Source organism: Neodiprion pinetum, chromosome 6 (assembly GCF_021155775.2).
Source record: "Neodiprion pinetum isolate iyNeoPine1 chromosome 6, iyNeoPine1.2, whole genome shotgun sequence".
NCBI classification, from domain to species: Eukaryota; Metazoa; Arthropoda; class Insecta; order Hymenoptera; family Diprionidae; genus Neodiprion; species Neodiprion pinetum.
Window position 1 is genome coordinate 20552022 of NC_060237.1, and position 16611 is coordinate 20568632.

Here is a 16611-nt window from a genome sequence, read left to right on the forward strand (position 1 = left end):
TTAACGATTCTTACGAACTTGATTCTCACTTCTCTGATACAATGAAAGAAAGAATTACTACACTGACAATGAGTTAAATAGTTTAACGTTGAAGCGTGTACGGTAAATAAATAACTTGTTCGAATCGAGGGAAATAGATTACATGGCGTATGAACAATGGAATTTGATTTCGAAACGTAACTTTAGAATTGTTAATCCATTGTAGGTTGGAGCGATTGTGGTTTTTTACACACTGATATCGAATTCTTGTACCTGATGTACTTTTCAAAATTTGAGGAAATATACTCTCTAAATTGACAGAAGACACATCGGTGGACGTTGAAGTTCTACTTAATAAACAACCGGACAGTGAAACGTAATTAAGATGCGCATTCCCGCAATCCGAGTGAATTCACTGCTATTTAAAGTAATAATAATTCTTCGCAAAGTTTAATAACGCGACGTTGGATAAATATCTGTATAGATATACCCCGTATTTATTCTTCATTAATCTAGGGCCTAATCGTATTTCTATAATATCCAATTATAAGTTTACTTGTTGATGGGAAGATAAATTTTATCCAAGCTAGTCTTATTTACGCTCCAGTAAAATCGACGCGGCTAATCCCGTTCTTTCTAAATTTTCGGTCACCTTCATTTGTCCGCAAAAACAAACGTTCCACACGTTCGACGCCGAGCAGTTTTGTTACACGATCAGTTAGACCTTAATAATAAAGAGATATTACCAATTTGAAAAGATATTTTATAATAAGAACAGCTCCAAAAAGCCCAAAAGTCAAGATAGAAATAAACAACAAGAATAAAAAAAAATGCTATGAATGTGATCGGATGCTGCTAATTTGGAAAGTCAAGCTAGCAAGGTTTATTTTACACATATATTTTCTTCCAAGTCCAGCAGTCGGGATCGTTGAATAACACATGTAACACGGACAGGTTTAATTACGACGTTATACCGGGAGCCTCGAATTATGCATGATATATCTGGTAAACCTCTGATTTCGGAACTTTCGTTTAATGAAAGCTGCGCGCACCGAATTAGTTGCTTTATCGCTGGAATGAAGAGCATGAAATATTTGTGAATCTTGTTTATTTTGATTGGATTGCTCGTTTCCTCAGAACGTTTACATGACTCGAGTTTAATGCTACTGTAGAAAACTACAATAAACGTTTTGTAAAAACATGAAATTTCACCCACGTGATGTGATAATTTTCATGAGAACATACGCAATTTTGTATCCTATTTGAATCTGTTGCCATCGGTAGAATGTTCTCAGATACTTATATATAGTTCCGATAAAGTTGGAAATAAGTGTTTTCAGAAACTTTTATGCTTCACCATATTGATCCGTCAAACTTAGTAGCATAGATTCCATAGTCATCGTAGTGTATATGTAATTAACAAAAGTTGTTATTCCTATACAAATCAGGATTTTATCGTTGAACTCGTTAAATCCGTTATTGACATCACTTGTGTATAATTCTTTTATTTTTGATTTTTTTAAAAAGTAGTAATACTCTATTTATTCGTCTGTACGAAAAAGTTATCATCGGACGAAATTTCGTATTTTTGGTTAAAAATTTTCGGTTCTAGTGATCGTAAATCCTTCATTAGCATTTGCTATAATACGTTTCGAATTCTGAAAATCGCATAAAGATGCAGAAACGATTCGATCGCATTGCATTTCGCGTTCCATTTCTTTCGGCATTTATTTCTATCGTTACGGCAAAGAAATGCCCCAATTTGAAGGAAGGTCGAGGAATATTTCTATTTTCCTTTATCTAATTTCGCTCTTCCGAATGAAATTCAAACTCGAATACGATGAAAGCCAGCGATGAAAATGGAGATAATTCGTCCTTTGAAAAACTGTTATTGTTCTCTTCAGAATAGTTTATAAATTCCGCGTCAACCGGGAATGTCGGCTCGACAAGGTTTGGAACAATATTATCCCGTTGAATTATGCATCCGTCGGAACGACGAGCAATATCGGGATTCGAAATGGAGGGATCATATAATTACCGAATAAATAAGAGATGCCGCCATTTGCGAAGGTCTTTGAAAGTAGTTTCCAGGGAAATTCACTTATCTTACGTACATCGATTCACGATTAAATTGCACCGACGCCTCGAGAAAAATGAAGCAAAGCGGAGAAACAAATATTGTGAACGAATACGTAGTGAAATATATTGTTTGTCCGATAACACGTCAAGGTTTTCCCATTGTATCGAAATCGAAGGTGATACAGTAATTAGTTGTAGTAACAGTTGCGGTATGCTAGGAATTCCATGGTCGTCTGTATTTATTTATTATAGTCTATATTTATTTAGTCTTCTCGTACCTTTGAATATTTGATATGAATAACGGCCACTTATCGTATCGCTATTTACAGACCTGTGCAAAAATCTTACAAAAGAATGGTATATTCAAATCGAACTGTTCTTGGAGCTCGCCTACAATTATTCTCAAGGCTTTTGAACAACTTTAATCTGCTACGTGAAGTGTCTATACGCACTGCACGTTTATACACATTTGAACAGTGCTAATATACTATGTACGACAAGTAAACTTGTGGAAAAATTCAAATTCAAGATAAACTCGAGAACAAACGTCCTGATCACGCCTATCATAAATATTACAACCACTCTTAGTATTTTGTAAAATGAAACGAAGGTGGTAACGTAACTTATACCGGGTAACTATAACCCATGTCGAATCGTTCAGTGATCGCGTTCCGGAGTCACATTAAAGTGATTATATGACTTGACTTGACTTGAATGAAGTGATTATGATTCGGTAGGTCTGCATTAGCGATAATTCTTTTCCTCGCTGGTAGGCAACCCAACATACTGTGACGTTTACTTGAAAATACCTGGTATAATTGAATATTATCAGTCGTCGCTACTTAAATTTAAGCAACCGTTTAGGGTATTTTGAAATGGTAGATGATACGTTCGTGTAAATAGCTTCGTATGATTTTATAATCATATTTTGTATCAAAACTTTGGAAAATACCATTAAGAATTTATGTGGAAACATTGAATAAAGAAAAATACCGATCACTCGTATTGCTTGTTATATAATTGTTATTTGTGGTCGGTATCGTCGAAACAAAAATGATCGGACGGCCATTTTTCGACAGCGAAAGGAGTCCGGAGGCTCATGTCCAACGTACTTCTTATATCGTTCGATAGGTGTGACGAAATTAAGTTGTGAGGTTGTATAATCGAAAATCAATACGTGTCTTGTACTTTTTCCACTTAATTTATTACCAACGATCTACTTATAAATAAATATTTCAACATATTCGATTTAAAACTAAAACAATTTGTAATAAAAATTATTTATAGGTAACACAAGTAGTTTTTTTTTCATGAAAATTAATAAACAGCTAACCGTGCATGACCAAATCGAAATTATTTCCACGTCTGCGTAAAAACAGATTGAGACGAACGACGTTCAAAGAGAGGAAAAAAGATTAATAATCAAAATAGTAGGTACAGAAGCAAGAGAAGTTGAAAATAATAAAAAATTATTTCCTCAAAAGTTCTTATTCGCCGCAGGAACTTCGCAGAGGATATGTATAAGATATTAAAATGCTGAAGTTTTACACGTTTCTCAAGGATCACGCGTATGTACATATATAGAAACGTTTATCCACAAGTTTCGTCCACTCCTATACTACACACTATATACTATATAAATATACACGCGAATGTTACGGTACCTACATAAAACAAAAGTTACGTCATGTTATTGGAAAACTTTCGATTTTTAAACACATTTGCGTGTGTGTCACTAAAATTGCTTACACTAAAACTATATGCATATACAACAAACATGTACACATACATGCGATAAGAATTATACCTATTTCTAATTTATAACGTAGAAGTAAAGAGAGAGAAAAAAAACAAAATTCAACACACGAAATATTATGTATAATATATCGCAGCAGCGTGACTGCGGCGCTTCGTTCGGCACATCGCGTTGATTTATGATAAATTCAATACATGTGTACAATATAAATTATAAACTCTATATAGTATATACATGTGCACACAAATTTTTTTTTTTTTTTATTCACAGTGGCTACCTACCGCTTTACAATTTTATTGCCGCGTTAGAAAGCGCGACGTTCGACACGCGCAGAAGAACAGCGCCGATATTAGTGGCTTGCAATGCCTCTATAAGATATAATAGCTTCTCTTGCAGCACGCACGCTACGTTATATCTTATTATTATACGAAGCGGTGAAATTCGGATCACCTTTCCCGCTACGGTTTTATTCTCAATGCATATTGCACATTACCAGGTGCCGTTGCTATAGAATAATAATCATCGCCGCAGCACCAATGTAATACGTGTAAACTGTTCGCAAAATTTATACAAACCTGGCATATATGTATATGTATATATATACATATGCATATGCATGTAAGTATACGCTTGCGTAATAGTCCAAGTTTTGGTTCCACTCTCACTTTTCACGACCGTTTATAATTATATACATATGTATTACATGTAGAGGCCTGGCGGAGTTGGCATTGTGACTATCGGTAATAGAATATCGTTCACCGAATGTATCATGCGTGTACGTACTTCCTCTCCGCGCAGGAACACACATATTTACACATCCGCGTGTGACGGTGTCCGATTTGGACAGAGATCACTTTCGTTTTCGTTAATTGTCGTTAATTGTCAGCTTAATCGTACGTTTCCTCTTCCCACTATAATAAACCTGGGTCAGTCATCAGTCGATTTTCATCTTAGCGATGTTTCCTTTAGCCACTACTAATCTCAGAGTGAATTTCTTCAGGGTGTAAACGAGGATCGTAACGAGGCTCACGTAGAAAGCAGCTACGTCGATTGAATAGTAACGAATCGTCGTCATGTGCCTATGTGGTATAAATCATTCGTTATAAAGTTGATGGAAAAGTAGAGGATTTGCACAAATGCCTCGATTAGATGTGATAACGAGTTACCCTCGAAGTCGGGGAGTGAATTTAAGATAATTTAAAAGCCACTTACGCGCGAAACTTGCCGAAATATGCAAAACTCACCTGCTCGTACTCTTAACGTGTTCAGCTCCGCGATATTTCGCCACGTGTTCGACCCACCAGGTAGCCAAGTCCTGAGGTTTTATCGGCAGGTCCTTTAGCAGGATGCTCTTCTGTATCGCGGCATTTCTGTAAGGGTTGCTCTTCGGGGAAGCGACCTTTAAAATTCCCTCGCGAAGTGCAGTCGCCGAGATGCTGGCGAGGTCCATCAAGAGTGCGTAGCCTTGTTTCTCTGATTCGGTAAAGAAAATGAGACAGTAAATAATAAAGGGGGGGTATCGATATCGATGAAAGCTTATGCGCGGAGAAAGAATTTAAGAGAGTGCCAAGACTGTCGCTCCAAGTGATATTGGTACGAGTTTTTTTTTTTCTTCTTACGTAACTTGCAATCACGCGTGACTGCGGTGTGACAAGTTGAGTCTTACGAATTTGCAACATAATATTGTAACACGTAATACAAATTCATCGTCGGTCACGTTGCGATTGTTGTTCGTCGAGTAAAATTTCAATTCTGCTCAGTGGTGACGAGAAATCGATGGATACGAATTAATTAAGGGGATATACATTCGAGTAGAGGACTAAAAAAAATTTATTCAATTCTATCGAGGTTTGTTTTATTCAAAATTTTGCCGATTCAAGTTTCATTTACGTGTTTTCTCTCCTTTTTTGTTTATATAAGCAATTAACGGCTAGGCTCTGTAATTGCCAATAACGTCAGCCGTTTCGCTTGGTGAGATGTTTAGCGGTGGCCACGATATATCGAAAACGTCTAAACCGACTTACTTCGATTAATTTTGAGACATTATTCTTGGATTCTCTTTTCCACGATTCCACTTCTTTCAAATCATTGCATACTTTCGACGGTTACGTTTAAAAACGTCGTAGATGTTTTACGAAATATGAAATCTCAACTCAAAACAGTCGTCATAATAGAAATGGATTGTGACTAAGAGGACAAAGTATCCAAGAGCACTTTCTCCAAATTTTATGTGAATAGTTTGAGTAGTTTTCGGTATACCGCGGGCACCATAAAACGTAGTTATGTCATCGAGCGACGTGGTTGACGTTATTAAAAATAACCTTGCTTCCTATCGATCGATTCCGATAAAAAAGATATGTAAACGAAGCTCGATCTACATACCCTCGAATAAAGGAAACCCCAATCGATTCGAATATAATTGGTTGCCGAGATATGAATTCCCGATTTTCACCCACTTCGTACCCTCTTCACGTTCGGACCTTTCCAACGTGTTTTTAAAAATTTTTTACCGACACATCTATAATCCACAGCAGGGTTCAACCCTTTCAGTCACAATGCGATGCTCAGCGTCCCACTTTATAAATTACCACGTCCTAACCTTATCGCAGTTTATTTACAAATTCGGTTACAAGTTTCGTTCAGAATCATCGAATTTTGATAGTTTTTTTCGATTTTACATCCGATTTTAAATTGGGTCCGCCATATTGGATTTTGAAATGATGAAATTCCGGTTTCGGATTCGTCACGATCAACAAAATTTCGGCCAAATAATAGATAACAAATACCGACCGGCCTGCGCTGCGTTTCCGTCGTGATCGCAGAATACCGGAAGTACAAGAGTCGGCGCCCCGTGAAAGGCGGCTTCGTGTAGGGAAAGAAGTCCTCCGTGAGACACGAAAGCCTTGAGATTGGGGTGGCCCAACAACTCTTGCTGCGGCCACCACGCGGCTATCCTGACGTTGGGGGGAAGATTTTCTATCTTCCCACCCTCCCACTTCCAGACGACGTTGTAAGGCAGAGTAGAGAAGGCGGCGATGAAGATTTCGCGAAGAGCGTCAGGCATTCCAGCCGCGTGCACCGAGGAGCCCATCGATACGAAGATGAAACCTGAAAGATTATTTTTTCTTGAGCCGCCTCCCTTACTTTCGACCCTTGCAATTAGAGTCTCGAGATTCCGTTCGCGGATTTTCGCGAGGCGCAAAGACGCCGCGTTATCGCCTCGTTACCGAGCTCGCGACGCTTCTCGACGTTCGAGGACCCTCCTCGTCTCTTCACTTAGCCTCGAATTTCCCGAAAATTCCTCCACGGGGCTTCGATAATGGAACGGTGATCGTGCCAAATGATCCCGGAAATTTTACCACCGCGAGAACTTTCCACGTTGGTTACGACAAGTGCGATGTCAAGAAATCAAAGACCAACCACGAACCGTCGTTACGTCATCAATGGCCTCGATGCCCCCTGCAGTCATCGCCTTTACGTAAGACGGACGTTCATCCCGGACCAAGAAAGTAGTACAGATGGAAAATACCTCGCAGGTGGACAGTTTTATTCATTTACTTATTTTTTCTCCGCAAAACACACGCGCGTAAACAAGTGTGACATAATAATACACGTTTGATATACGTTGGATTCGCTAATTGTTCTGTTATTTTTTTTTCTAGAAAAATATACCCGTTTTTACGAATTTTGACTAATTTTGGCGAAAAACTTTGCGGATAGTACAGATTTCTATGTCATATATTAGGACAGAAATTTACGTCATCGACTCTAAATATGACGAAGCAGAAATTACTTTCCATTAATCACGAGATTTTAATCGGTATAGTATATTGGAACAATAATTATAACCACAATGGCACCTTGTTTTTTCATTCATTAAGTGTCATTGAATATATTCAATGGACAGAACGAAACGTTACGAAGCACGGGTATACTTATGTACGTAAAAATTTGTAACAAAATCAGAAAGATTTCGAGAGTCGCAGAGAAAAGCACGAAAGGTCAGAAATTCGTTTCTGCGAGTTTATTATCGTCGTTCACGCACGGAGATAAATTACGGGGAGAAAAATTTCTCGAGAGAAACAGAGAATGAAAGTGAACGACTCGCGCATCGTTCGCATTAATTTTACCTCTTCGCAGAAATAATTCAAGTTCCGTGCTGAGCTCCGTTGCCGGTCTGCAGTGCAAACATGCAACGTTCACGACGTTTTGCAGATGTGGAAGAGAGTCCGCGACTGTGTAGTGGCTGTTTTGAAACGTCAATGGTACGTCAGCTATCAGATCCCTGACATCCGGGACGTCGTCGCCTGTAATTTGTGCGAAACGGAGAGGTGAACTTTGTTAGTATTCCGTTTACCATTCATTCACACCCATTCAGCCACGCCGCATAATGGACGAGTTACAGCCGAGTCTGCAAATAGCTGAGATCGCGTGTTTATCAGCTATTATCACGCCATTATGCAGGTACATCCAAAGAATTTATTCTGTGTTTTATCGATTCACGGTGTACAAGAGAGGATGAATACCGCGGTCTATTAAGAATGAAGCTGACGGATCGCAAGTCTCATTGAATCAAATGTTGAAAAATTTCCAGCAGCTTTATTTGCGCCAACGACGATGAACCTGAATGACACAGCATCTCCAATTTTTAACAGACGTGATTGTAACTGAATTCGCATAACACACTTTAAAATGTCAACGATCCGAGAGAAGGTTTTACAATTTCAGTGTTGAAATTAATGAAATGGCGGTGGTGTTGTTTGTGAAATTTCTTACCGTTTACCTCTGGAAATTTACACGGTGAAAATAAATAAAACCAAAACATCAGAATCGGTTTAAAAACACCAGAGCTCAATCATATTGAACATTCTAATTTTAGAACCTTTTTCAAATTGTTGATATCTTATAGCTTGTGTTGTTCGAATTTGGTCTGGTTCGCTTCTACTGTACAGTAGGAATGTTGTTTCATTCGTGTTTACCATTATTGACGAAAACAACGTTATGGGAAATTTTTCAGTCGTTCTTTTCTTCCTTCTTGACTTAACGGCCAGTCGACTCATCCTCAACTACTAGAATGACGTTAAAAATTTCTCCGAAATCAAGTTTCATCGCCTATTTTCAAGACCGGTGAACTCGTTGAAACAAGAACGTTTTCATTGTCATTGTTTTTGTAGGTACGGTGTAACTGTATATCTGACAATTGTTTTTTTCCCCCCTTTTTTACTATTGTACACGTATACCGTCCTCGGTGTAACACTGTACGTACTCTTTCACTTCACTTCCGGTATTTTTCTGGGTTACAACAAAACAAACCTCCAGTAAATTACTGTGCTGTTGTAAATTACACCGTGAAATATTATATTGAGAAATTACTCCAAGAATGGCGGTACAGAATAATTACTATAATACGAATTTCTGTACGACTGTCATTTGTAAATGTCCACATTAGTGACAAAGTTCATTGAATGAGGTGGGAAAATTTTCTCATGAAAAGTTGTATGAATAATACAATACGCATGATTGACCTGATTTTTATTTTTTTAAGCTTGTATTATTAGAACAAAAAAATGATTTCTTTGAAGCAGCTGTGAAACATGTCGCAAACTTGTGCTCAGAGAAATAGTTTTTACTCTCCATGAAAGATAATTTATAGTACAAGAATACCTAGATTCGTTTCGAGGGATTTATAAGGAGTCCTGTTCAGAAGGATTACGTAATAATTAGAAAAGTGCTTACTAAAGAGAACTTTTTATATGCAATTTGATGCAAATGAAAATATTTTGTCAAACAGTTTTTGCCGGTTTTTGGTTTCTTTTAGAAAAATGCTTTATGCGCGCCATAAGAAGCGGGCTTCAAGATCATCGCGTCACTTTTAAAGATCTCGTATTCAATTATTTTGTATTTCTGACGTTGAATTGCATGAAAAAAAATGGACCGGCATGAGTTCTACAAGTTTTTGACAAGCCACCGACGATTCGAGGGCATGAATAGACCGCGGTTTTCAGAATGCAACGGGGTTCCTCTTGACGCAAAAACATACCTAATTGTTTCCTCAGAATAGGTTGAAGGTAGCCAGTAATCATGACCCAGTGCATCACCTCGAGGGTCATCAAACACGCGACGTTGACGATTCTCCGTATGAAATTCATGTCTTGAGTGAAAGCCTTTCCGAAGTACGGTGTGATCGACCACGGCGACGGGCTACCCTGTCGAGTTATGGATCCGGTGTAGAGGGCAACCTGCAAGATAAAACGACGTTTTTGTCTTAGCGCGACATCTCTGGTTTCCAAGTTTATCAATTTCATTCCTAATCGCTGCGGATTCGTTGTAGGAAGCGGTAATTAATTTTACGCGCAGTAACGAACCTTGCCGCACAGACGCTTCGCAATCAGAAGGGGGGATAAGTAGGGATCAACGAAATCTCGAGAGATGCTTATTAAGCGAAAGATTAAGTCGAATAACACCCAACGCACCGATCGATATACTAGAGATAAGAATAAAGAAGATGAAGTAGGGATACGAAAGTTCATTTTCTCAAGCATGGATTGTAAAATTATACGTGAAGCAGAAAATGAAAAGCTTAAACCATCTTTTTTTTTTTACACATTCGTTGCCAGTTTCATGGTCTTCGTTAAAAATATCACGGGATGCAGTTGTCCGAGCACAAGAAAATTCTGTACCATATTCACGGTACAATAGACACGAGTACTCTTTTTATCACGTCTCTCTCAACCGGTAAACCAGATTGGGTTCTTTTTCCCTGATACCACTCGGCGTGTTCGTCCTTAAATCTTTACGACGAAAACGTTTTTAGCCAATCTTCGAAGAAAGGTGTAATGCAAACTCAGAAATTGAACAATAGCAAAGTCTTGAATTGTTGTTCGAGTGCGAGCTGAAAGTATAGCGCTGTCTGGAGTTCTCTCTTGTAAAAGTTTAATGAATCTCTCAGACTTTCGGTTTCTCATTTCCGTTGCAGTGATTCAGGTACTGCCACTGATTACTTCCGAGCCGTCCCAATGTTACTAGGTCGCATTACAGACTGCAGGATTCAGTGCATGAGCGTCGAACAAGCATCTTTTCATTCCATTTAAACAAATTTTTATTCGTCTACAATTAACTTGCGCCATCGTGAAACAAATGCATGGAGGTCGTTCGAGGAAGATGCGAAAATTGGTGCAGTGACGGTTCAACCCAGTTTGAATGACCGATCAATCAATCCTGCGAGAATCAAAACGGTGGAAATTTTTTCAAGTTACAAAAAAATCACCTAGCCTATTTTCGGTGCCTTTCACTGTGCAAAAAAATTTCTGTACTCTTGGAACTCATTGTCGGTTGAAGATAATTGCTTCGGAATAAAAAAAAAGTCTTTTCGAATTCTGGACAAAGTGACCGCGGTCGAACTAATTGGCCACTCTCGTCACTCGAGAATGAAATGAATAAAATTTTTACCAGTGATAAACCATGAATACAGATACGCTAGTTTATCATTCAAATATACAACGTTGTACTTTTTTACAGTATGCGACGTCTAGCTGTGGTAATCAGTGACACAAGATTGGGTGTATCGTCCTTAACTTTATCATTTAAATGAAGAGGTACTTCACTTGCAGGGATGCAATATCGCAGCAGGGATAAATTCGAATAACTTTTGCATGTTAATGGTTTAATTATCTCTCATAATCGAGTTTCGTCTATAATCAGACGGGAAAGTTTCAAGCATCAAAGAAGCCTCGCTGGGAAAAATATTTTTTATTCACGATTCACAAACATATTGTGTACTCTCTTCCTACGATGTGATCGTATTAAAGAATAAGGTTTGTACGCATAAAAGTGCGTTGAAAATGATCTACCGCTTGTGTTATGGAAAAAGATTATAAGTGAAAATATTTTCAAAACGTTTGTAAAACATTTATGCAAAGTTTATACGTCGGTAAAAACTTTAGAATCTATTGTAATTTAGTCGCTCGTGTAATCCTTCAAGAAAGGAATGGTCGTTAAAATATTTATACGAACGATATTCGTGTGGAACAGTTGAGGATATAAAAAATATAAACAACGGAAACGTTTAGCTTAGAATATCGACTCGAACTATTTATAATGTTAAATACTTACAGTAACAAACATACCGTGTTGAACATTAGATCAATTCGATCGTAACTTTGGACAAAGAACGCACCTAGGAACCAAAATGTTGTGAAATATTTTCATGTACTCGGCAATTTGAGAGTTTGTCAGCCGAGTATCCGACACTGTACAAATAGAAAATGTCTGCAAAGATACCGTTGCGGCAAATGAGGAGGTTCAAGGTCGGGTAAATATGTCAATAAAATATTCTCACTGTGTTCAGCATGATCGTTGGCACGTTCTCCTTGTGCAGAATCGCCAGTAAACATTCCGGATAAGTCCCGTCAAGCACCGCGACGTGCCATCGAGCTCTTGGATCTCCTTCCGGTTTCCTGAGGGAGTTAAGCGACGTCTCGTCCTGCAGGAGCGCTTCGCAGGCTTCCCATCCGTACCGCATCGCGTCCCAGGGTGAGAGAGGAAGTTCGTTCCGGAATCTCGATCCCACCAGATCCCATTCGGCGGTGTAGTTTCCGACGTAGGCCTTGAAAAAAAGACAAAAAATAGTAAAAAAAAAAAATGAAAATTAAACGAAATCGTTCGCATTAGATCATAAAGCGTTCTGGTCTATTTCATCTTCCTCCCGTACAGCCAGAGCGTGTATCTATGGATTAAATTGCTCCGTTATTTTCTCTCTTTGGTAATTCTTAACCGTGAAATTGATTCGACGCAACGTTGTATAAGCCTGTATTGTTATCACACTTGTCAAACTCTCGACGAGGGTGGCAAGAATAATAACAACGAAACTCCGTTCGTCGCAGGATACGGCTCGCAGAGTGTTGCACATACTGGCGATTCTGAAGCAACACTTTTTTCCTCGAGCCAAATGTCATTCGGTAGTTGAACACGTTTTATGGAACTTGTGCGTATGCGCTTATGCCCGAAGGTTCGTCGGTGATTGCCGATTGGCAAATTTACCACGGAATTTAAAATACACGCGGAAGGAATGCACCTGCCGTGATTTGTCTTCTATTCCAGTGTCGAAAAATTCCTAAAATAAAGTGTGATTCGACGAAGCCAAACGTGCTTTCCCTCACAGACACACTTTCTTAAGCGAAATTTCTTCATTATTTTATTTCGTGAGGTGTCCAGTGCTTGACTTTTGTTCGTCAACGCGTTGAAAATCAAGACTGTTAAGAAAGACACATTGAATCGGCCTTGTTGCCACACGCGGTAACATACAGGGAAAGCAACGTGTATTCCGACGGGAAATAATTATTAGTCAGCAGACCCATTCGCAAGAACTTCTTCCAAGTTTCTCCAGAGCACATACTACGACATTTCGTTTACTCGTAATATCTGTAAACGGTAAAACGGTAAATTAAACGCCGGAAGACGAGCCTTGACTTCGCTGGGTGGTCTTGAAAATGGCTTGGAAGAGAAAAACCCAACTCCAAATACAGAGCCTTGCGGGAACTTGGAAGAGTCCGGTGAGCACCGGAAATTCGCAGCGAGTGCAAGCGAAAGAAGGGAATCCCTTTTGTTGTACCCTTGGTACGAACGTAGATTGAGACGTTAGTCTGGAGTTGAGATATAACCCACCTCTAAAACGGGAGGCACAAATTCGCGCAGTGCGTTATTTGCTGCGGGGCCAGTGAACGCGCTGAAAAGGGTTACGTTGTGTCCTCTCTCCTTCAGAATAGTACCAAGGGCGACAAACGGTACCGTGTGGGACTTTGTGCCTCCCATCGTGGCCAGCAATACATTGTAGCTTTCCGCTGGTTGCGGTGAGGAATATACGAAGTGCAGGCAGGCAATCAACAGGTGAACGAGTTCACGACCCATGATCAGCGACAAGGTTGAACTTTGAACCAACGAGCTTCAAAGTCATAAAGTTGAAGTTAACCGCTCTCCACTATTCCCTTAGACTTTTGCCTTCCGTTATCCTGCGGGATGTGGATCACTGCAGAACGGTGACGTTTGGTTTGTTCTCCGAGTAATTGTGTAGCAGATTTTTTGTCAGATTCGCACTTGTCACTGCGGATACGATTCAGCGCAGCGAGTCTTTCCTGTTGGATAATAACCGTGGATTTTTTTGTACGCGTATCGTTGCTGTTTCCACTGCTCAGCACTGCGTTCTAGTAACCATTTAGTGATTCATCCCTGTATTTACACCAGCGTTGTTGACAATGGTTTTATTTCTTTAGACTAATGAACCGCGGTTGGGTTCATCGCCGCATTACCGGTACCGACAAACAAGCACATAACTTCACTCGCGGTTTTTAAACGCGGGTAAATAACTCGAATCGGGGGTTGCAGATTAATTTAGACAGACCTATTATTACCGTTGTGATTCCACTAACGCTTCGGCCCCGTTACGAACATTTAGCAACGAAATATAAAAACGTGTATGTCGTGCATGTGTCAATCGATTGATCAACTCGGCTGTTTACTTTCGAAACGTTAAAATACGCGAAAGCAATTATACTGGAGCCGTTTCTTTTTTTTCCACCTATTACATCGACGGGAGTGGGAGAATTACAAGGAAAAGCAAAAAAAAAATCAGATATGCACATGGAAGTGTAAACGCGTATGGAAGTTTCGTTTGTTTCGCGGTTATAAGCGAAAAGTTCAAATCGCGGCGAGCGTGAAAGTGTGACTGGCCAGCAGTTTCATTATCAGTTGAGTCCAAGAGAGAGTTAACCCCACCTTCGGTGGTTCTTCAGGCCCCCCTGACCTGGTCCTGGTTCTTCGCAACCGTCAGGTGAACACCGCTCAGCGATGACGCGCCTGCAATACTAGATTATACCTGATCACCTACGCGCGTTTCGATTTCATTTACATTTCTCGGTACACGTACAATATCCTTCCGAGCTTGACGAGTGCCTCGCACAATTTTTCCTCCGCGACGCTTCTTTGGTATAAAAAAAGCTCACGTGACTTACCCGCTTCTGCAAGGTTTAACGCGTTATTATACAGCTGCGGGGTGGAGCTCGACCTTTTGAAAATGGTTATTAATTACTATCCTCGTAAATATTCATCACGAGTGTATGCCTACTTATACCGCCAGTTCTCACGCGTCTTGTTTCTTCCTTGACCATCCTCTCGCCGTTTGTCGCGCAACACGGACGGAATCTCTTTCTGTACGTCCATGTCCAAGCGATAACTGCATCGCGGGCTCGGGGACAAGTCGTTGCTGTTATATACCTGATTCGCTTACGCACGTGGGTTACCTCGCCGTAATTTGTCTTTCTAACTGCAGTAACCCGACCCGTTATGACTATTACCGTAATACTCGTATTCTGGAATGAGTGAAAGAGAAAAACGAGAATTGTGAAAAATTTATGTGTATCACCGAGTCAACTTGTTCTGGATAAACCGAGCGAAATTAACTCGCGTATGACTGCAGATAAATTCCCCTTGCAACTAATTTTTTCTTTTTACCCTGTTTCTAGCTGTCGTTCTTTTACGTTAAGTTCACCAGTTTTGTAATTAAATCATTGAGCAATTGGATTATACAGCCGTCGGGAAGAAAATTAAACTTCTTTTTTTTTCTCTCCAACGGAATGTCGGAGAGGAGACGCGTCGGGTTCGATGGACGATCGAAGAACGTCGGTTGTTGTCGGTTTTTCTTCATTTTTGTGTAACCTCAGCCGGTTGCGCATAGCGGTATTATTGTAGAATCGATTTCGACGCTCTCAGGTACGACAGTGTTCAAACGCAACGGCTGTTACATGCTCTACCGGTCATCGGACGATTCCAAAAAAGTCAGGTACACGTGTAAAATAGTGCGAGAAACCCGACACAACTCCGCACGTCGAATGTGCTACAATGTAGGCATATTATACGCAAGTGGTAAAAAGTATGACACGAATTTACCCGTTACCGAGCTACAGGCTGTTGGACCGTTAAGTTTCTAGCAGGCTCATCACCGCGATTCTCGAATTTCAAGTACGTGTGGATACTTCCGTCAACTATGACCACCGCCTGCGTGTATACACCAACAACCACATGCTGCCGTATGTGCCCACGCACTTATGCTCCTAGAGCCTTGAACGCGGGGAATGTGCTCGACGTGAGAGGCTCGATTTTTGCTCTGCACGCTCATTCATTATAGCTGCAATCCATAACCTACCTTTCATCGAGAGGCCAATCTCGCTTATACTGGCCAAAGTCTTGAGATTTCTGCAGGCTTTCAACGGAGGGGAAATCGGTGCTGAAATATTCTTGCCATAATCCTGTCGGGTGTGAATAAGCTTTGGGTAATCGTCGAATGCTGGAAATCATCTTAGAGCCGAAATAAAATCGCAAGTGGCCGTCTCAGCAGCAGCCATTTTGGATTTTTCCCGTCTACTGTTTTACCACGCGTATTACGATCACTTCTTTCTTCTCCTGCAATTAACCGTAATCGTGGCTTCGCGTAGTAACTCTGATTTTATAAGTCTCACGTACGTAAAACCGCGATCAATTCCGAGAAACGGAAAAGGCTGCCGTGCAACTTTATATGTAACGAAGAGGAAAGTTGGTCGAAACCGGGCGGTTCGATTCTCCGGTCGCTTCGTTTGTGCAACATCAATGAGTCGGGTAAAGTTGTAATAGAAAAATTTCGAATCGGTACCGCGAATACCGTTCAACTCTGAAATCACATTCGCGTGATCCTTGCGCGTAAATGCATGCTGTGCGATCGAGTCACGTATAATTTCGGGATTGAAACGTACGCGGTGTCGACCTTGCCG

The 16611-nt window shown here is 40.1% G+C and overlaps 1 protein-coding gene across 1 annotated transcript; it reads right to left on the minus strand.

Annotated features, from left to right (window-relative positions):
* Positions 1-3251: 3251 nt before the first annotated feature.
* Positions 3252-14530, minus strand: Ugt50B3 (UDP-glycosyltransferase family 50 member B3). The gene is made up of 7 exons (XM_046633682.2): positions 13478-14530; positions 12153-12419; positions 9855-10053; positions 7945-8121; positions 6605-6922; positions 5059-5287; positions 3252-4893 (listed from the first exon to the last, which is right to left on the minus strand). Exons 1-7 carry the CDS (start codon positions 13718-13720, stop codon positions 4749-4751), a joined length of 1578 nt encoding a protein of 525 aa, XP_046489638.1. The 5' UTR covers positions 13721-14530; the 3' UTR covers positions 3252-4748.
* Positions 14531-16611: the final 2081 nt, after the last annotated feature.